The sequence below is a fragment of the Periplaneta americana genome, chromosome 4, assembly GCF_040183065.1.
Source record: "Periplaneta americana isolate PAMFEO1 chromosome 4, P.americana_PAMFEO1_priV1, whole genome shotgun sequence".
Lineage (NCBI taxonomy): Eukaryota > Metazoa > Arthropoda > Insecta > Blattodea > Blattidae > Periplaneta > Periplaneta americana.
In genome coordinates, this window is record NC_091120.1 from 24620879 (window position 1) to 24642658 (window position 21780).

A 21780-nucleotide genomic window follows, 5' to 3' on the forward strand; every position below is an offset into this window, starting at 1 on the left:
GATTAAAACGTTGATGTAATATATTTGAACCAAAAATATCCTGCAAAAGTATAAATATGATTCTGTACTACAATACTTTGTGTAATATATGAGGGGTTCACAAGCAGAGTGGACCAAGTCCATCTGGAATAGTTCTGAGATATTGAGTCTTAAAGTTCCTGGCTCACGCTTAGCAACCTTCACCTTCCATAGGAAATGCTGCCCTCTGTGGAGTAACAAATGAGTTATGGACTTGGTTTGTTATGGCAATGAATAAACGTACGGTCACACGTCGCTACTTTTGCTGCGCAACTTTTGTACTGCAGCTGCAAAAGTTGCGTGTTGTGTTCACATGTAAGCCAAAAGTAGTGTGCTGCACGCTACTTTTCGTGCTGCGCAACCCGAGTGCAGCAAAAGTTGCAACTGGAGGTTGCGAGTCTGTTCACACATAAGGCGCTACTTTTGCAGCTGCAGTCATGCTGCAGGTTGCCATCTCCGTGTTGACTTCTCAATATAAATTTTGTGGTTATGTTCGCATTATTAATAAACTCATGCGAAAGCTTACTTATCTATTATTTGCTTTTCTGTCCTAACTAGTATTCAGAAATTGACATTATTTTTACTATAAAGCTTTTAAAAACGCCTATATACTTAAATGATAACCAACAGCATATTCACGTAATCAATGTTGGCAACCCTCCTGTTTGAAACTACGCTACAGAAAATTAAAAAAGTGAATTATATCATCAGCAAATATGCTCAGACTGTGTTGTGCATTTAATAACTGTTACAAATAATTTATTTTCATCACATCTAACATTAAAATACATCCAAACAATAAAAGTATCATTGGCACATTTGGGTGGCAACACTGGTCGCAACCGCAGCAAAAGTTTCAACAAAACTGATATCAAAAATGTTGCGGCTGCAACCCTGAGAACCCTGTTCACACGTCGCTACTTTTAAGCTGCGCGCAGCATGGAAAAGTAGCGAGCAGCAGGTTCGGCAGCCGCTACTTTTCGGGTTGCACCGTTGTTCACACATCGCAGTACGAGAGTTGCGCAGTTTTTTGTACTGCATCGCTGCAAAAGTAGCGACGTATGACCATACCTTAAATCTAAGTTTTTTTCATCCGAGATTGTATTAATCCACACACTGATCACTGGTGGACTTGGTCCACTCTGGTTGTGAGCCCCTCATGTAATGTCTCTGTGTGTGGATTTCATTTTTTATTATGGGCTTGGTTTTGCTCTTTTTGTTTAAGGAGCTCATCTCAAAAAGATACAGATATTTTCTCTATGTACAATGGCCACAACATGTTGGGCAGCCGGTGGACAGAACAGTTCCAGAATGGCATGAATGGAGCCTCTCTTAATCTCAGTAACGTCGATGGTTTAGGCCCTCTTGACGCATTAAAAATGCCAGATTTCACTCAGTCTCAAATTGGCATTGGAAAAGATTATGTAAGTATCATTTTAATTTTAAACTGTAGGAAAATTTTACTATGGTAAATCACTATACATCACTTCATTGTATACCAGATTCCAGTATAAAAGGACACTTTGATTAATGACATTTATCATTTAATATTCAAATCTGTTGCAATAAGTAAGCAGCGAACTTTAATGAAGTGCAAAACATCCATTCAGAAACACATATTCTTCGCTAGAAAGTAATCTCTACTATTCTTTATCCCTTAAGCAGTCGCACAGGGTATTGTGAACACCCCAGTTACATATATGGAGCTGTTAACTACATAAAGTATTTAGTAAGTCAGTACTTTTCTTATAATTGGTAAGGCAACAATAACCATAAACATGTTTGAAATCGGAATTCGTATATTCGAGATAATAACGGTTTAAGTGGTGTGAGGTGACACCAATACCCCGTGCTACTATTGTAAACAGTGATGGTGACTAAATTGACCATACTTGTGTAGAAATAGTGAACAAATTAATATTCCATACTGTAGATTACATAAAACTAGTACAAATTTTTCTGTCATGGGGATGAAATTATATAATAAGCTTCCTAGTCAATATTATAAGTTACCAACCAATAGTTTCAATGCTAGATTTTATAATTGGCTTTTAATTAATCCCTTCTACTCTGTAGATGAGTTTCTTAACATAAATTCATACGAAATTGTTTTTTAATAAAATTATTTAAATTAGTTACAATTATTACATAAGAGTGAAGTGTTTTAATTAATTTTAGAGTTTCAAAATGTGTTGTATTTTCATTCTAATTACTGTTTTCAATTATATGTGTATTTTCAAATGTATTTTTTTTTTGTGACGAAGCCTATCACTGTATGTTTAATGGCTTAATAAATTGAATTGAATTGAACAAATAACAACAATGGGTATTAAGTATTGACTTTGCACATAGAAAAATCAAGAAAGTGGTCTGAAAAAGAAGATAAAAAATATTATGATTAGGAGCAAATAGATGTTCGAATATTACATGTAACCACTATTGAAATATTACCATTACTGTACATTACAGCCCATAAGAACCCATTAACTTATATTTGGAATGTCAGCAAACTCCATGCGACTCTTTATGTTACAAAGTTAGACGCGACTGCTTAAGTTTAAAGCAAAATTCGTAATTAAGATGAAATATATCAATGTTGAAAAATCATTGTCAATTATAAATTTACAGTGATTTTTTTACGAACAGTGACAGTAATAGGAATAAATGTTATAAATGTAGACATTGTTATGTATATTAGTAAAAACAGGTATAAAAATTGTGTGCACTCTTATAAAGAGAGATCATTATATTGTTTAATATTAGCTGTGTTCACTTGGGTAGCATTTTAATGTTTATTCACTCGTACAACCTGTTCTCCTAAACTAGTCGACGGATTTTGTTTATATTCAGCATTGTCAATTGATCTAGAAAGTATGTACATGAAATATTGCAGTTTTACTCTAAAAATGACATTAGTTTATTCTAAGATCTTGGACAAAAATAAAATTGTACAAAATATGTACTAAAAGTGTCTGTACTAATTTACTCCTTGATTTTGAAGATTTGCTGAATGAGAAAGTTTCAAAAATGTTCAGTTCAGATTGATCTAAAAAATGTCTCAAATTTAAGATTTCTTGGATTTCGTTAGAACTTGAAAAGATTTCACAAATTATTTCGGCTTAGTGGCTGAGTTGATAAGAGCAGCAGACTTTGGACTGGAAGGTCCTGGGCTCCCAGATGGTAGTATTTTTCCCATTCCCAAAACTTCCAGAAAGGCCCTGAGATATATTCAGACTCCTGTAAAATTGAGTACTGGGTTTTCCTGTGAGTAAAAGGCTGTTAGAGCATGGTATCAATGACACCATCTCATATTCCAATGCCAAGGTGATGAATACAGTGAGCTTTCCGACCTTGCTCTCCCCCCATGCACCTTCATGGCTTTTCATTTCGAACAAAGTTAGCAGTGTGAGAGGACAGAAAATGGATGTAGCATTTGCTTTAACACTTACTCAAGTAGCAGAGGTAGTTTATTGTCTCTCCCTCTAATCTTTGTAGTGCAGATTTTGATAAAATTTATGTAAATACCTACTTGCTAATCCCTTATTCATCTGTCGTAAAAAATCTTGGCTTCTTTTTTGATAATCTAAGTTGGAATTTTCAAGTTAAAGAAACGATAAAAAAAATCTGTTCCTCCATTCACTGTTTGAGTCGCTTGAGAAACTTCTTGCCCCAACAACTAAAACTTACCCTAGTACAAACCCTAGTAATGCCGCACTTCGATTATTGTGACGTTTTGTGAAGTGACCTAAGTTCTGAACTGTCAGTCAAGTTACAGCGAGCTCAGAATATGTGCGTCAGATACATGTGCAACATCCGACGATATGATCACATACCACCGGCCTTCGCAAGTCTTTCGTGGCTCCGACTTAAAGAACGCAGAACTTTACACTCTTTGTCTTTACTCTTTCGAATTCTGCACACCTCAACACCAAATTACCTTCGTCTCATTTCTCTTATCTTTAATCTAACCACGACGTAAATACCACTTATCTGTGGCACGCTAAGTATACCTCTTCATAGAACATCTTGTTATTCATCATCTTTTACAGTATCCACCTCGCGTCAATGGAATTCCTTGTGACAAAGTATTAGGGGCTGCAAGACAATAAACAGCTTAAAAGATAACCTTATTAGCATTTCACTCCAATCATACTGATTTAAACTATCACTGTCTACATTGTTACTTCTTTCTTTAGACATCATCCTGATAGTGCTGTATTTTCAAAATTGTCTCATAATAATCTCTTTCTATTATCTAATATTATTTGAAATATATTAACATTCTATGTATTTTAGCTTAATTCTGCTTACTTACTTACTTACAAATGGCTTTTAAGGAACCCGAAGGTTCATTGCCGCCCTCACATAAGCCCGCCATCGGTCCCTATCCTGTGCAAGATTAATCCAGTCTCTATCATCATACCCCACCTCCCTCAAATCCATTTTAATATTATCCTCCCATCTACGTCTCGGCCTCCCTAAAGGTCTTTTTCCCTCCGGTCTCCCAACTAACACTCTATATGCATTTCTGGATTCGCCCATACGTGCTACATGCCCTGCCCATCTCAAACGTCTGGATTTTAAGTTCCTAATTATGTCAGGTGAAGAAGCTTAATTCTGCTACACAGTTTATTTCAGTGTTTAATTAATAGTTCATAGTATTTTGTTGTTTAATTCGTAAATAACTCTTGTATACATGTAACTCTCATCTAAATCAAATTGTTGACTTCTTTGTAAGTTCATGCATATGTATATATACTTTTTGCTGGTTGAGTGGAAGAGAAGGCCTTACGGCCTTAACTCTGCCAGCTAAAATAAATCATTATTATTATTATTATTATTATTATTATTATTATTATTATTATTATTACTATTACTTTAAACACAGAAGCATGTACTGCATTTGATTTGGAGTGTATCGCGATCATTTTATAGAGAAGTAGGATAATAATGATGATTCTTATATTTCCTATATTAAATTTTATTGATATTATTTATTTCAGCTGAGCTCCAGTGCAGAGTTTCCTTGCTTGAATCTAGGGCCAATAGAGCATGCTGATTTTGATATGTTAAATTTGGTTACCCTGCAAGGAGATTGTCCAGGTTCAGGACCTGGACCAGCACAGTCAGTGCAGTCACTTCCACCGCCACCTCCCCATCCTCAGTCAAGGCCTCTGCAACCAGATTCCTATGCTGAACATCTCCGACTTTGTGCTCAGCAGCAACAGCACCAATCAAATCAACAGGTAAGAGTAGGAAATATGCTTTTTATTGTGAAAAATCCCAGAAGTTCCCCCTCCCCTGCCCCCTTATTCTCACTTTATCTGTATGTCGTATTTCGAAAAAAAATTCTTGGTTATGTTGCATAGCTTGGTTATATCAATTATAATTGAAGAGTCCACTGCAAGAATGATGGATGTCACTTTCTTGTCGAAAATGAACCAAGACTGTCAATGCATAGCTTAAGACATATAGAATGTACATAGAGAGTTATATGGCATTAACACTGATAGTCATTGTCCAGTAATGCTCGGAAAATCACAGTTAAGCGCTGAGCGCTAAGCATTTCAAACTTTCAATTGCTTTTCCTGCAAAATGTATTCCAAATGACATCCATCATTCTTGCAGTGGACTCTTCAATTAGAAGCATGTTAGGTTAGCACTGACAATGAAGGCTCACCAAGTGATATGAATGGATTTTCACGATTGTTCCCCCATATGTTCCATTTGAAATGAGAAACCTCCCTACAAGCCTAGTTTTCGGTTTATGATTTTTTCAGATTCTTCAATCCAGAGCTGTAACAGCTAATGCAAACAGTGCTATGTGTTAGATTTATCAGGCAATAAATCTCATCTAGCTGCATAATGCACTGTCAAAATCTTCTTAAATAATATAAGTTATGTAAATGACATACCAGATGCATAATATTCATGAAATTGACTATAAAATAGTCTATACAGAAATGATAAGGAAATGTAGCATACCTGAAATTAGTCACTGTGCTGATCACAGTAGTGGAAATAGTTGTGAAATACTCAAAACTTTGAAACTTTGCACCATGAACATTTCAAAAAAATAAATTTCTCGTAGTCAGCTTTAGAGCAGTTCTGTACATCGTCAAAACAGAGTTCTACAGGACTGACGAATTTATCAGGTTTGTTGTCAAGGTACCTGACTTTATACCAGCCACATTTAAACATATTTATATATCTAGCAGATGTAAACTGATTATATGTTAAGGACTGCAATTTTGTCACATTATTTCTCTGATGCAATATAATATTTGTGCCAGGTAACAGAACACTAGTGTCTTAATTTGACAAAAATCCTTTGGAATATGTATGATAAGACTTTCCTGTGTTAAATTTCAACATACCTCGTTTACATGTTTCGACTATTTATGGGTCATCTTCAGAACTGGTCGTTGTTGGAAACAGAACAAGTGGCGCCAAGACCAACAACGACCAGTTCTGAAGATGACCCATAAATAGGTCCAAACATGTAAACGAGGTACGTTGAAATTTAACACAGGAAAGTCTTACCATACATATTCCGAAGTGATACAGTGTTAAAAGTTGTGTAATCAAAATGTATAGGTCCACACCTGTGGAGTAACGGTCAGCGCGTCTGGCCGCGAAACCAGGTGGCCCGGGTTCGATTCCCGGTCAGGGCAAGTTACCAGGTTCAGGTTTTTTCCGGGGTTTTCCCTCAACCCAATATGAGCAAATGCTGGGTAACTTTCGGTGTTGGACCCCGGACTCATTTCACCGGCATTATCACCTTCCTATCATTCAGACGCAAAATAATCTCAGATGTTGATACAGCGTCGTGAAATAACCCAATAAAAAAAATGTATAGAAAAATCCTTTGAAACATATTGCAACATAGGCCGATTTTGTTAGTTATTGTAACTACATTTTATAGAAATCTTGATAGTAATTTTAATTGTGTAAATTTTATTTTAAAACATACTAGTGTGCATCTTGGTATATTTCTGTGTTTCAGGGTTTCAGTCCTCCTGGTATGGTGAAGGACTTTTCATCTGATTCAAACTTTTTGCCAGGTTCGCCTCTATCTCTGTATTCAAACTCAGTTCCACAAGGTTCAGGTCCACATCAGCCTGCTCAAGGTATGAGTGTAATAGAATGCTATTTTCTTTGTAAGAGTAATAACACAGTCTCACTGGTATGAATATTAACGTTTTTATTTGAACACCACTTTCGAAAAACATTGTAAGCTACTTCATACCTTTCCTTCGACTTTTGCGGCAAAAGTGACGCACATGCTAAACCTGCAGCTTCTTCAGTACCAATCTCATTTATTTTTACAATATTTTAGTCAAATTTTACTGCTTCATAACTATTAAATATTCAAACATTAAATTCCGGTACATGAACAAGTAACATAGCAACCAAGTCATGTGTTACTTGAATTAATGAACCTATTGCAAAATTTAGAAATGCAATTTTGATTTATTATACATTTTTTCAAGTAATGCAAAAAAAAGTTATTCACTAACCACAAACTGTAAGTGACTTATCTGATCTCGAATGCTTAATATACAATTTTTAAACATAATTAAATGACAGCATATCAAAATCAACAATTACAAGTGCCAAATATAATATTAGAGCAAGAACAATATTAGAGTGTTCAATGCATTTCTTTTGTTACTTGTGTATGTTTGTCATCTGAGTTTTGATTGGCAGGTCCTATAATGTATGGCCAGGGTTTGCCAAACGACCAGCAAATGTACAACTATGTCCAGATGTTGAGTAATACCAGCAAGTTGAGTCTGAGCTCCAGTTCCAGTTCAGAAGCATTAAACAATGTGTCCGGTTACTCTGTTCCAAGCCAGTCTCAGGTTTCACCTCTTGACAGAATTAATCCTGCCCTACCCAACAAAGATTCCAGTAAGGTAAGTGGTTGCACGTTGTTATTGTCGTTATATGAGGAACATTAGAAAATCAAGGACTAATTGAATATTACCAGTGATGAGTTCAGAACATATTTTGTATGTGTGATCTGTTAAGCTAGGTTCATGTTTATCAAGTAGCTCTGTAACACCTTCTTTTGTTGTTGTCTTATATACTTGCCGTAAAATTTGATATTGACTGAATTCTTGCAACTGCTGTTTCTTTTCCTGGTTGATTTTTGTGAACCTCCAGCTGCATTTCTTTAATCATTTTTTTCATCTTTTCACTAGTCTGTTTCTTTGGCCCTGGATTCATTTCAATTCCTCCAATTATTAATAGCATCACTATAACTGCTCCTGTTCTCCATTTTTATTTTCTTTCTCACTGCACTTCTGAATAATTTCGAGGGAAAAATTGTTCCAGGGCCAGGTATCGAACCCGGGACCTTTGGTTAAATGCACCAACGCTCTACCAATTGAGCTATCCAGGAACTCTACCAGACACCGATCCAATTTTTCCCTCTATATCCACAGACCTCAAAGTGGGCTGACAACCGTCAAGCAACCAACGTTGAGTGCACACTAACTCTGTGTGACTTAAAGTGTGGTTTTCTGTTAACGAACAGTGACGTGTATTATGCAAATCAAGCTTTCAGGTATAACTCCCTGTAAAGTTGATTTGAATAATTTCGAGAGAAAAATTGTTCCGGGGCCGGGTATCACTGCACTTCTGTTTTCTTTCTTCTTTAATTCTCCTTAAGTTGAACCCTAAAATTCTTGCCCTATACACCTTAAAATCCATCTTCCTTTTATATACTACTGCTCACTGTTGACCTGACGTTCCCATATTCCACTTAGGACATTGCCCTTTCTATGTTGATTACTGCTATTCGGAGCTACCTCCTTTATGTCTGTTCGCTTCGACTTATTAAATCTGATTAAATCTCCTTATGTAGTGTTGACAGAGTATAATATTTATACGTGCTTTTTTTTTTTCTAGTCTTGCCCATTCCCTGCCAATCTTATGCAGTTGGCTAATGGATATGGTGGAATAACGAAACATGAAGTATCTCCTACCAATAGCAGCATCTGTGATGGAAGTTTGAATGGTCTTGATCAGCAGCTCAATATTAGCCTTATGAAGTTGAATGCATCAGCACAAAAAAACAACCTGCAGAATGTATCAAACAGCAAGGAATCTTGTTCAAATATTACATCTGCTTCATGTTCTGGTCCGGGCTCATGTTCAAGTTCTCACCAGTCACCTCCAGTCTACTCTCCAATTGGGTTTCCACGGAACCTTAGCAACCGTTCATCTACCCACAGTCAACAGGTATGGTAGTCTGACAAGTTTGCTGTTACCTTTTAAATGAGGCATGTGCAACTCTACCTTCAGAGCCAGAGGACAAAAGCTTTGAGTAACAGGTGGGTGGGTGGGTGAGCTGGTAGGAATTTTGTGTTTGTTGATTACAAAAGCAAAAGTGATATTATTCACGCAGGCGGATTCGTAGTACACTGGCATTCATTAGAAATTAACAAAAGAAATAACATTATTGAACATTTGATACTGTTCATCATATTAATTGATACCTGTTGATGTTTATTTTTCACTGAAATTCCTAATTAAATTACATCAGTATTGGGATATTCAGTTATTCATAGATTTCAAAAAGGCATATGACTCGATTAAGAGAGAAGTTTTGTATGATATTCTTATTGAATTTGGTATTCCCAAGAAACTAGTTCGATTAATTAAAATGTGTCTCATTGAAACATACAGCAGAGTTCGTATAGGTCAGTTTCTGTCAGATGCGTTTCCAGTTCGCTGTGGGCTAAAGCAAGGAGATGCACTATCACCTTTACTTTTTAACTTTACTCTAGAGTATGCCATTAGGAAAGTCCAGGATAACATAAAGAGTTTGTAATTGAACAGGTTACATCAGCTGCTTGTCTATGTGGATGATGTGAATGTTAGGAGAAAACCCACAGACAATTAGGGAAAACACAGGAATTTTACTGGAAGCAAGTAAAGAGATAGGTTTGGAAGTAAATCCCGAAAAGACAAAGTATATGATTATGTCTCGTGACGAGAATATTGTACGAAATGGAAATATAAAAATTGGAAATTTATCTTTTGAAGAGGTGGAGAAGTTCAAATATCTTGGAGCAACAGTAACAAATATAAATGATACTCGGGAGGAAATTAAACACAGAATAAATATGGAAAATGCGTATTATTATTTGGTTGAGAAGCTTTTATCATCCAGTCTGCTGTCAAAAAATCTGAAAGTTAGAATTTATAAAACAGTTATATTATCGGTTGTCCTTTATGGTTGTGAGACTTGGACTCTCACTTTGAGAGAGGAACATAGGTTAAGGATGTTGAGAATAAGGTGCTTAGGAAAATATTTGGGGCTAAGAGGGAAGAAGTTACAGGAGAATGGAGAAAGTTATACAACACAGAACTGCACGCATTGTATTCTTTACCTGACATAATTAGGAACATTAAATCCAGAGGTTTGAGATGGGCAGGGCATGTAGCACGTATGGGCGAATCCAGAAATGCATATAGAGTGATAGTTGGGAGGCCGGAGGGAAAAAGACCTTTAGGGAGGCCGAGACGTAGATTGAAAGATAATATTAAAATGGATTTGAGGGAGGTGGGATATGATGATAGAGAATGGATTAATCTTGCTGAGGATAGGGACCAATGGCGGGCTTATGTGAGGGCGGTAATGAACCTCCGGGTTCCTTAAAAGTGAGTAAGTAAGTATTGGGATATTCTTTCAGAATTAATTAATTTTGGCCTGTCATGTTTCCTGGAATCCTTAAAAAACTACATAAAAATTTACTGGGATTTCTAGCGAATGCGCATGTACAGATTTGTTTAAGTAATTAATATGTTATGTCTGAACCTAGTAATTCAGTACCATAAATTGTAGGTCATCTACACACTGTACTTTTCCAGAAAGTAGTGGAAAGAGATTTATGAAACTAATGGAATGGCAGAATATATGGTATGCCACACAGCTTATTGTTGCTAACTAATGCTGAGTTCTTGGCAATGAAGTCCTGTACACTAACCTCTTGTATACTATAATACTTTACTTTTCTGACATCTCAAACATCACTTTGGTGTACTTATTGGCATCATTATTTTCAGTCTTTCTCATCTGGTTTGAACAAAGGAGAAGCTGGAAACTTCGGGTACAGTGGTAGCAATGGAATGAGATTGGGTGGATCAAGTGGAATGGAAAGAGGTGGAGGGAGTAATTATCCTCTTAACCACAACAACAATAATAACAACAATAACAACGAATTGGGGGGGAAGACTTTACAAGCACTGACTGGAGTTCCTCGACTGAATCAACTTTCCAGTAGTAATAATGGCTCAGCTTTCAACAACACAATGACGTCTCCAAGCTTCAATTCTGGTAATCCACCTCCAACACTTGAAACAAACAATAGCTTCCTGCCAACAGATCCTCGCCCAGGCCTTCACATGCCATATTGTCCTCCCACTACCAATACTCTACCACCGTTACATCATTTAATCCCTCCCCCACCTTTGGACGGTTCCCCTTACCCTACAGAATTGTATGCAGAGCTAATGAAGAACAGACCAGGCCTCGGCTACCTTCCACCAGGGCCTCCATCATCGTCATCTGATATGATGCCCTTCTATGACGTGTCAGGAATGTTTCCTTTTCCACCACATATGTATGGCTTCAGATCTGTTCGGTAAGTAGTAATGCCATGAACTATTTCAGTATAGATATATGTACGATGTAGATCTATCTGGATGCTTACTAGCGACAGAAAGATCTACAAAATGACACACAACCTCACATCAACTTGAGGTTGTGATTAGTTAAGATAAGTTATCAATGTACCTGTCATTCGAACAAATAAATAGTTTAACACCTGCGTAGTTCAGTCGGCTAAGGCACTTGCCTGCCAATCCAGAGTTGTGCTCGTGCGCAAGTTCGATCCTCGCTTGGGCTGATTATCCGGTTGGGTTTTTTCCGAGGTTTTCCCCAACCATAAGGCGAATGTCAGGTAATCTATGGTGAATCTTCAGCCTCATCTCGTCAAATACCATCTTGCTGTCACCAGTCCTATTGACGCTAAATAACCTCGTAGTTGATGCAGTGCTGTTAAATAACCAGGTAAAAAAAACTGTTCGAAGCCCAGCCATTTAGGAACCTATTGATTTTAGAATCCTAGTTTTTTTTATTTTAATTTATTGTATTTATTTTCTGAAAATTCTGCAATCACGATTGTAGTTCACATATTAAGTCAACTATGCACGTTCTAAAAGACAATAGTTCAATGATAATTTTGATATATAAAGTAAGTAAGATGACTCTTTGCAAGATTAGTTGTACATTTATTTACAAACACGGAAATTTACAAAAAAAAAAAAAAAGCACAAACTATCATCTCATATGTAATACCTCTTTGTATGGGAAATTTTGTAGCTTTGTGATTAGCCTAGTGATGCATTACAATCAGGACACCAACTTATTTATTTCCTTTCTACTTTTCTAGAAGACTGTTTTGCCTTCTCCATACAAACTTCACCTACCCATGTCAGGGTTGTCGTCTTCTTTCCTGTGACGAATTTTTTTCTGTTCAGTATGTTGCTGCTTTCTGTGCAAATATTGCACCTTCTACAAGCCCAGTGCTGTATGTCACAGGTTTTGTGTACAAGTGACAGTTATTTTTCTGGGTTTGATTCTAATGTACAGAACCTTTATCACAATTCTCCTTTCAAAGCAGAATCATCAGTGTTCTTTGAACCATCTGACATGTGATATTCATCAAGAAATTGGAATTTTTGTTTTTGGAAGCCTATAGACGATAGCTATTGCATAATAAAAACAGGTCTACAAAGTATATTATATTTTTTCTACAAAGGCTTAAACTACAAATGGTTGCACAAATCACGATAGTACTGAAAAATGTTCACAGAATGTTACAAAGTGCCATAGACTGAGTACAATTCCTATGCGAATTGTGAGCTAGACTTGGATATGGGTCAGTCTTTGTACAGTAGCCCCAAGTATAGGTTGCGCTTGGGCTTCAAAATATTAAAATTTCGGTGGAAAGGCTTAATAATAATAATAATAATTCTTTATTTATACTGGCAGAGTTAAGGCCATAGAGCCTTCTCTACCATGTCACAAAGTATACAAGAAATGAAAATTTAACAAAAAGTTAAAGAACAGAATACTAACATATTACACATATGGTTTAATATACACACTTTAGGTGTGTCCACATTAAGAAGTCTTTTTGTCTGTTAACAAAACATGTTCGTGGATATTATTTTACGTTCATTAAATTTAAAAAATTGCGTATTTATTAACTGTTGCAGTTCGTAATTTTAAAACTGGGGAAGGTGTAAATGAGCACATATCACCTGCAAAGTATTTAGGACCTTGAGTGTGTATATTTATTTATGCGTCTATTTATTTTCGTAAGAACGTAGTTAACAACAGAAAAGTTACTTCTTATTATATTATGTTGCCCATCACGAGAAGAAAGAACTGTCATGAGTTTATCATGCACCAAAGTCTCACTGCCACAGCTTATGGTAGTGTAGGCTGGTGATCTATGACGGAAATTTTATAAATTTGACGTTTTTTAATGTAGTCATTGTTTCTGCTAAAAGGTCAATAACACACTTGTAAAATTAAGCATCTTAAAAACTTTTCTAAAAATTTATGCTAATTTATAGTTTCTTGAGGTGCTGAATTCAAAACTGAGCTCAGATTTTCTCTATTACGTGTCGTATTTTCTGCAACATGCATTGGCACTTTTAACAATGTGAATGTAGGATTATTGAATTTAATATGGGAAAGTGATGAAGTGAAATGTGTCCTGTGGCAAATATTGAGGTTATGTTTTACAATAACTTTGATCACCGCTAGTAATAAAGAATATCTACAATCCTACCACTCCCTATTACCTCAAAAAATACCAGCTAAAAGAGCTTGAAGTAATCGGACTTCTGGTTGGAGCAAGAGGTACCGCTACTCTCTTCATGAAAGATGTGTTTAAGAGGCTTGGAATACCTACATCTATTATTCCGATTGTAACTTTAGCTGCATTGAAAGGATCAATTGCTCTCCTGAAGAATCACCTATATTCGAAATCAAACTAAGTTCAGTAGCATTCTTTACTTTTTTGTAACACCTTTCTAAAAATAGGTATATTTTCACTAATCTCAAAAAAAAAATTATTTGCAGTTATGTACTTGTAGGAATTTCATTGTTAAAACAAAATCAATGGTTTTTCATGAACTGGTAAAAATTTCTATGGTTAAGTACTCTTTGTCCCTTGTGGAAGCTCACGAATGGTGAGAAGATATAAATGTATATTATATCTTGCATAAATTAGGAATAACTCAAAATAATTTTCTTCAACTCATAACAGGTGCAGCCAAATCTACTCCCTAACTTCATTGCAGATCCTTGCTGAAAATAATCCAATAGCCCATCAGGTCAATAAACAAGCTCTGTTACAATATGAAAAATTAATAAGATTCCCACATAATAGTTAATTACTGGTTAAATTATCAGGATAGAGAGAGAAACCTTAAAACCCAACATGGCTTCATACAGAAATCAATCAAGCTACAAGAACAATATAACCCAAGTCAAACTTCTCTTACCAATATAATCTGTGGAAGATTAATAGATTGTTTTATTTAACGACTCTAGCAACTGCCAAGGTTATATCAGCGTTGCCAGTGTGCTGGAATTTTGTCCCGCAGGAGTTCTTTTACATGCCAGTAAAGTGTTAGAAATAAAAAAGCTTATCAGATTATTACTTACTTACTTACTTACAAATATCTTTAAAGGAACCTACAGGTTCATTGCTGCCCTCACTTCCGGTGTTTTTTAAATATTGTGTGATATTTGTTGCAGTCGCAGTGGTCCATCTAGTGAACTTCACTTGCGTCTTGAGGAGTGTTATGATCAATTTAAGAATCTCGAGAAGGAGCGAAAGAAGACAGAAGCTGAACTTGCAAGACATAATCCTGGGAAGAAAGTGTCTTCAGCTAATAACATTCCTGTACCTAGACTCCCACCTAACCCATCACGTGTTGATCGTCTCATTGTGGACCAATTGCGTGAACATGCAAGAGTAAGTATTTAAACTTGTACTTCTTAAGCTTTCTTTTGCTGTGAATATTTTGATTTAAAGGTTTGTATATTTCTACCAATGTTGGTTGGTTGGTTGCTAATGCTTGGTGTATTGGAGTTCTTCCATTTGTCTTCTTGCTTCCTAGTATTGCAGTGACAGAGCAGCAGCTGTTAAATTTTTACAGTTATTGAAGTGTGTCATATCCATTATAGTTTTGTCTTCTTTACAAAGTAAACAGTTAGGAGTAGGAAAAATATATATTTTTTATATATAGATAGGTGGCCAAAAATCATGTTCCATATATAATCGAAAAAATGAAACAACTTTCATTTGTGGACATTCTACCAATGTAACATTGTCGAAATCAAGTTTTGCAGAATAACAGTAAATTTTCAGAGTTGGGCGTCTTCTGTTTTAAGTTATTTTGAAATTAATATGGTGAGAAGTCATAGTAAATAAAGTTACATTATAATTTTATTTCATCCATATATGAATCCATTGATCATGATTCTCTATTAAATGTAAGTGATAGTACATTTGAGAAATAGAAATATTTGCTGTTTTATAAAGGTACAGCCAAGATACAGCGCAATATGCTTGCAGCTTCTCAACAAAATGGTCAATCAGGCTTCGAATTTGGTGATTCTGTGTGTTTTGGTATCCAAAATTACTGCGAAGCATATTTCTCGAAGTACACAGTTATTGTTTTAAAAGACTGTCCAGAGCATGTGAGATCATACAGATTACCTTGCTCTGCTTTTGATCATAGGTTTGCTCCATTTCGATCTCCATAGATATTTAAATGGTTAAATAGTTGGTTAAATCTGTGAATGTTCGTGATGCTCTCATTTTACGCAAAACAAATTCAGTCACTGCTCTCTTTTTTACTTGCACCTAATTTACATTCTCCATTTTGAAAACTAACTGCATTGCTGCCATCTACAGGAAAACTATTTTACCTCCGGAGATAGAAATGTACAAAAACTTGCCCAGACATGTTCAAACATTTTTAACAAGAGCTAGAACAGGTCACATTGTCACTAAATTGTACCTACACCGATTTCACATTTCTGATAATCCTACTTATCTGTGGTGTAATAATCATGATGAAGATCTGGAACACATTCTTCTATACTGTCCATCCATAAACCACAAAAGAAGTAAATTAAAATCATCAGTACCAGTTGTAGAAGACACAGCCCTGCAGTATATATTGACTACACCCCAACTCTGGCTACTAGCAATAGGCATCTATAATGAACACCGATCAAAATACCCCTCATTTCTCGTGAAAAACAACTGAATAGTCTATAGTGGACTTCATGTTGTCGGCAAACAGCTGGATACATTAAGAAGATTGATTGATTGATTGCTTGATTGATTGATTGATCGATTGATCGATCGATCGATCGATCGATCTACAGAAAAACAATGAAACTACATGAGGTAACATGGGAAGGTTGTAGGATGATCTGTATTATGAAATATCGTTTTCCAGCAGAAGTTAATGGTAAAAATGTGTGTTGTATTACTCATTGAACATATATCAACAATAGACTGGTTATGCACCTGTGTAAGATTGAAATGTTCAAGTGTCCCAGACACAGGGCCACCCATAGGAATTGTATCCCCCCCACATTTATCAGGGCCCTCTCCCTTCACCAATATTTTAATGAATGTTGAAATTCTGTAATTTAAATACAGTAGGCCTACTAAGACAACAAGTTAAGGACATTTTACTACAAAGTCTGGCAACGTTGTTTGTTACTAAAATTGAAATATTATTTGAGCAATAGTACATTATGCAACGAGCCTATAATGGTAGTAATTAAGATGCAAGTATGATTGTTTATGAAACGAGCGCAAGCGAGTTTCATAATTTTCATACGAGCGTCTTAATTACCATTATAGGCAAGTTTCTTACGACTTTTTATGCTCGACCATATTTCTAACTTGAAAGTATTCAAAATTATGGTTATGTGCGAACTGATCTGAATTGTGAGATGTGCGCAGATGCGAAAGTATTGATTTTTTCAGAGGCCGAATTTCATTGACCTTGGCACAGAATAAGATGAACATTACTTTGGTATAACCTGAAAATTGATTTAGAATTGAAAAACGAGATGACAAATTGAATTTATTTGAATATTATTTACAGTTAACTCTAATTATTATAGTAACAGAACATAACCTTCTGCGACAGTATTGGATTTCCAGCTTCCGTGACTTTTCACTAATTCTCTTTCGATTGCATATCCGAGAATAATCTATACTTGCAGGTTTATAACGGTACAAAGCTGACTTGTCATTGGCTGAACACCTGTACTTTAATGAGTAGGTGTACTTTAATGACATGCATTAAAGGACTGCTACCAGGTGTATAATTACTACATTTCGGCATGGTCGAGCATAAAAAAAATTTCAGTTTATAAACATGTTTAATAATCATTGTTACAATCAGTAAAAACGAAATTCGATTAAAAAAACATTCATATTGCAGTGAAAATACGAGTATTAAAAATATACTTCTAAGAAAAATTAATATGGAGATATGACCAAGTTAGTGTAGTGTAGCCTAATTTTTATACAGCAATATCCTAATTGAAACATCATATTAAAGAAGCGTTTGAGAAGTAGCCTATTTTATTCAGAATCTAATTCTAATATTTTGAGATTCGAAGCAAATGGTGGCATTTTGAATCGTCTCACTTCAGCAGGTAGCGACAAATTGTTCTGTGACTTCATTGAAGCAGACCTTTGAAGCCAGCTCACTCTCAATAGGTAGCATTGTTAGACTGTTGAGTTTCCTTGACCGATATGTGTTAGCAACTGATTCTTGATTGAGGTCAGTTTACTGAACCCACATTCACCAGATGCTACACTAGCAGACAGAGTGAGGAAAAATCTTAAACTTGTTTAAAACATAATTACTGTTTCAGTCATATGTGATTTAACAGAAATGTTTTTATGTAAAAAAAAAGTGAATATTTTGTGACTTCCTATCCTTAAAAATATCTAAAAATAGGGCTGGGCCTCCCCACTTATGTGGTGTCCGTCCACCCCTGTGGATGGCTTCACCATATGTGCCACGTCAAGAGGAAAAGAACTTGACAATGAATGAAGACTGTCTTTTCAAATACTCTGTTCTTTATATATTACCACCCAGAACATTGTGCAACTTCTACTAGAAGCAAGAAAGCAAATGGCAACGTCATTCTGTATGTAGGGATGTAGCAACTTCCAAAACATGTGATAGCAAACTCCCTTAGTCTCTTTCTTTATCTGATGTACAAGTATGCATTTCTTAGTCATAGATAATACATTACAAAAAAATAATAACAATAAAATTTTACTACAGATTAACAAAATAAAATTGACATGTATAAAGACTACGAGAGGAGATCAACAGAAAGTTAATAATAATAATAATAATAATAATAATAATAATAATACTTACTTGCCGAGACGTAGGTGGGAAGATAATATTAAAATGGATTTGAGGGAGGTGGGATATGATGGTAGAGACTGGATTAATCTTGCTCAGGATAGGGACCAATGGCAGGCTTATGTGAGGGCGGCACTGAACCTCCGGGTTCCTTAAAAGCCAGTAAGTAAGTAATAATACTTACTTACAAATGGCTTTTAAAGAACCCGAAGGTTCATTGCCGCCCTCACATAAGCCCGCCATTGGTCCCTATCCTGTGCAAGATTAATCCAGTCTCCATCATCATATCCCACCTCCCTCAAATCCATTTTAATATTATCCATCTATGTCTCGGCCTCCCCAAAGGTCTATTCCCCCGCAACCTCCCCCCCCCCGTCTCCCAACTAACACTCTATATGCATTTCTGAATTCGCCCATATATGCTACATGCCCTGCCCATCTCAAATGTCTGGATTTTATGTGAAGAATACAATGCGTGCAGTTCTGCTTTGTGTAACTTTCTCCATTCTGCTGTAACTTCATCCCTCTTAGCCCCAAATATTTTACTAAGAACCTTATTCTCAAACACCCTTAATCTCTGTTCCTCTCTCAAAGTGAGAGGCCAAGTTTCACAACCATACAGAACAACCGGTAATATAACTGTTTTATAAATTCTAACTTTCAGTTTTTTATAATAATAATAATAATAATAATAATAATAAACTCAGGTGGGTAAAAGATCCCCTTAAAAGTGTAGGAATGATTCGGCAGTTATTAAAACGTATCTTTTGTATGAAAGCCGCTAATTGGAAATCGAATTGGCTGAAAGAGCTGGAAAGTGAAATAAACAGATTAGGTCTAAATTGGCTATGGAGAGAACTAGGGTCTATAAACACGAAAACTATTGGAAGATTAGTAAAAGAGAGGACAAACGAAATTTCTAGACAAGATATTTTTAAATCATTTCAAATCAACTTTACAGGTAGTTATATCTGAAAGCTTGATTTGCACAAGATATTTTTAGTAATATGAAAGACCTAGGATCACTAAAATACTATAGGGAGGTGAAACAGTTTTGGGAACAGGAAGAATATGTTAGACTAAATTCAAGGGAAGAGAGAACGGGAATGGCATGGTGGAGATTAGGTATCTGGAGACTCAAGAATAAGAGAGGGAACGTAGAGAAGGATAAATGTCCCTTGTGTGGACTAGCTGAAGACGCAATGCATATTGCGTTAAAGTGTCAGGCAACGAATGATTTGAGAAACAGTTGGGTGGATAAGAAATTTCTACAAATAAACGCTATAGTAGCTTATAAAAAATGAATGGTCACCTAAACGCAAGCAATCTGCATAAATTAGGAAAATTTCTGTTTAGATTTAAAATTAGACGGGAAGAGCTCTAACAGAGATGGAATTATAAATGTTGAGGAGTTACACGATGAGAAACTACGAAGAGTAGTCAATGAAGTAATAGAATAATTCTTAAAGGAGTAGGAGTTTTAAATAAAAGAGGTATACTTATTAGTTTATTATTATTATTATTACTTTTATCATTATTATTATTTTTTATTATTAGTAGTATTATTATTGTAAACAGAGGATACTTATAAGTTCAAATGTATTAATTTTTTGTTATATTTGTATAGAGAGTGATGGCGGATTAAGAACTGGAATACATCTAATCTGCCATGACGTCAACAATGAGTGGTGAAATAAATAAGTAAATAAATAAATATACCCTATTTCAATCCCCTTAAAAATAATTCTCACGTTGTAGACGAGGGTGGCTTACATTAGAACAACAGGTCTGTGTATTAAAATGCTGTTCTATATGGCTTTTAGTATTGTGACAATGGAATTACATTTTATAATGTGTTTATATCAAACTAACAATACCATATTTTTAAGTGACTTAAGTCACGTCACTCTTATTTTCGGCAGCCAGTATAATATGTATTTTGCATTCTGTTACAATTTGATCTTAAGTCATTAAATTATCTTTTCATATTAGGTGATCACGCTGATTGCTAAAATGGAGCGGCTGCGTGGTGAAGCTGTTAATCCCCAGATCCATGTGTCTATGGAGGCATGGCTTGATGCAATCAAAAAAGTTCAAGCCAGACGTCGTGATGAGATAATAAACTCCACCAACCGTCACCATAATATTGTGGCTGGGATACAGACTCCTCGTATTCAAGAGGATAAAGGTAAATAGTGAATTAAATAAATTCTGTGTTGTATCAACAATACAAAAAGTAAGGCACTCAGTTTCGGGAATGAAACTACAGTTGTGTTGGTTTGAATGTTTTATTTTTGTTTCGGTTTACAAACGGAGAAAATGGATCTATGATAAGAAAAGTAATGAATGAAGGGCATGCAATATATTTTCTCTTCATATGAAGCAACATTCCGAAGTTTTTCACCATGGTTCACGTGTTTATTAGCCTTACAGTATGGCAGAATTCTGGATTACAAATCAAATGAATGGTCGCACAGATCTGCTTTCGATGTAGAGATATTACTGAGAGAGGTTACACAGCACAGTTAATTTTATACAAACTTCGGCATCCTCATGCCCATAGCCAGGGGATTTGGTGTCATTGGGCGTGGTTACATCGGTCCACTTCTAATAACATTAGCGTTCGGCTGTGGCTCATATTCTTGTTATAATAAACATTTGAAATTCTGCCATTTTTTGTTCCACTATGGATCTCAGAATGACTGTCCATACTCGGTGTGGGGAAAGACATATTCTACGTCAAAACAGTTTACTGTAATCTATTTCATTGTTAGGCTATAATTATAATGGATGAGTATTTCTGACGATTTTGTCCGAACTATTTGAAGGGTACACGGAAAAAACGATCAAGGTCCATCAAAAATCGAAATTGAGTTAATAATGCTATCTTATAGTGGAAAGGAAGTACAGTGAAACCTGTTCAAGACGGAAGTGACATGGTCCTAATTTTTTTTCCGTTGTGGACAGGTTTCTGTATTATTCAGGTGTGACATTAAAATGGAATATTTTGTAATTCATATACATGAAAAACAAAATGGCATGCCATAAACTGCAAGAAGTACAAAATATTCCATTTAACACTCATCATATTAAATCAGCTTTCTGTCACTCGTTACGTTGGTGAATCATCTTGATTAAAATCTCATTTTCTGTATAAATATTATCGTAACTCACTCATTAGTCATTAAACATTACTAAAGTTTACTAATCTCATTCTATTTAATATCTAACACTATACTCTAATAC

General features: G+C 35.5%; 1 protein-coding gene across 5 annotated transcripts in view; it reads left to right on the forward strand.

Moving 5' to 3' along the window:
• The window catches only part of LOC138697610 (uncharacterized), a 41395-nt gene that overhangs the window by 7847 nt on the left and 11768 nt on the right, over positions 1-21780 (forward strand). For all 5 annotated transcript variants that reach the window (XM_069823009.1, XM_069823005.1, XM_069823006.1 and 2 more), the window contains exons 4-11: positions 1244-1442; positions 5022-5264; positions 7025-7148; positions 7729-7937; positions 8935-9267; positions 11098-11675; positions 14870-15089; positions 20527-20722. In XM_069823009.1, the coding sequence (XP_069679110.1) occupies positions 1244-1442; positions 5022-5264; positions 7025-7148; positions 7729-7937; positions 8935-9267; positions 11098-11675; positions 14870-15089; positions 20527-20722 (2102 nt within the window). The remainder of the gene's footprint in view (positions 1-1243; positions 1443-5021; positions 5265-7024; positions 7149-7728; positions 7938-8934; positions 9268-11097; positions 11676-14869; positions 15090-20526; positions 20723-21780) is intronic.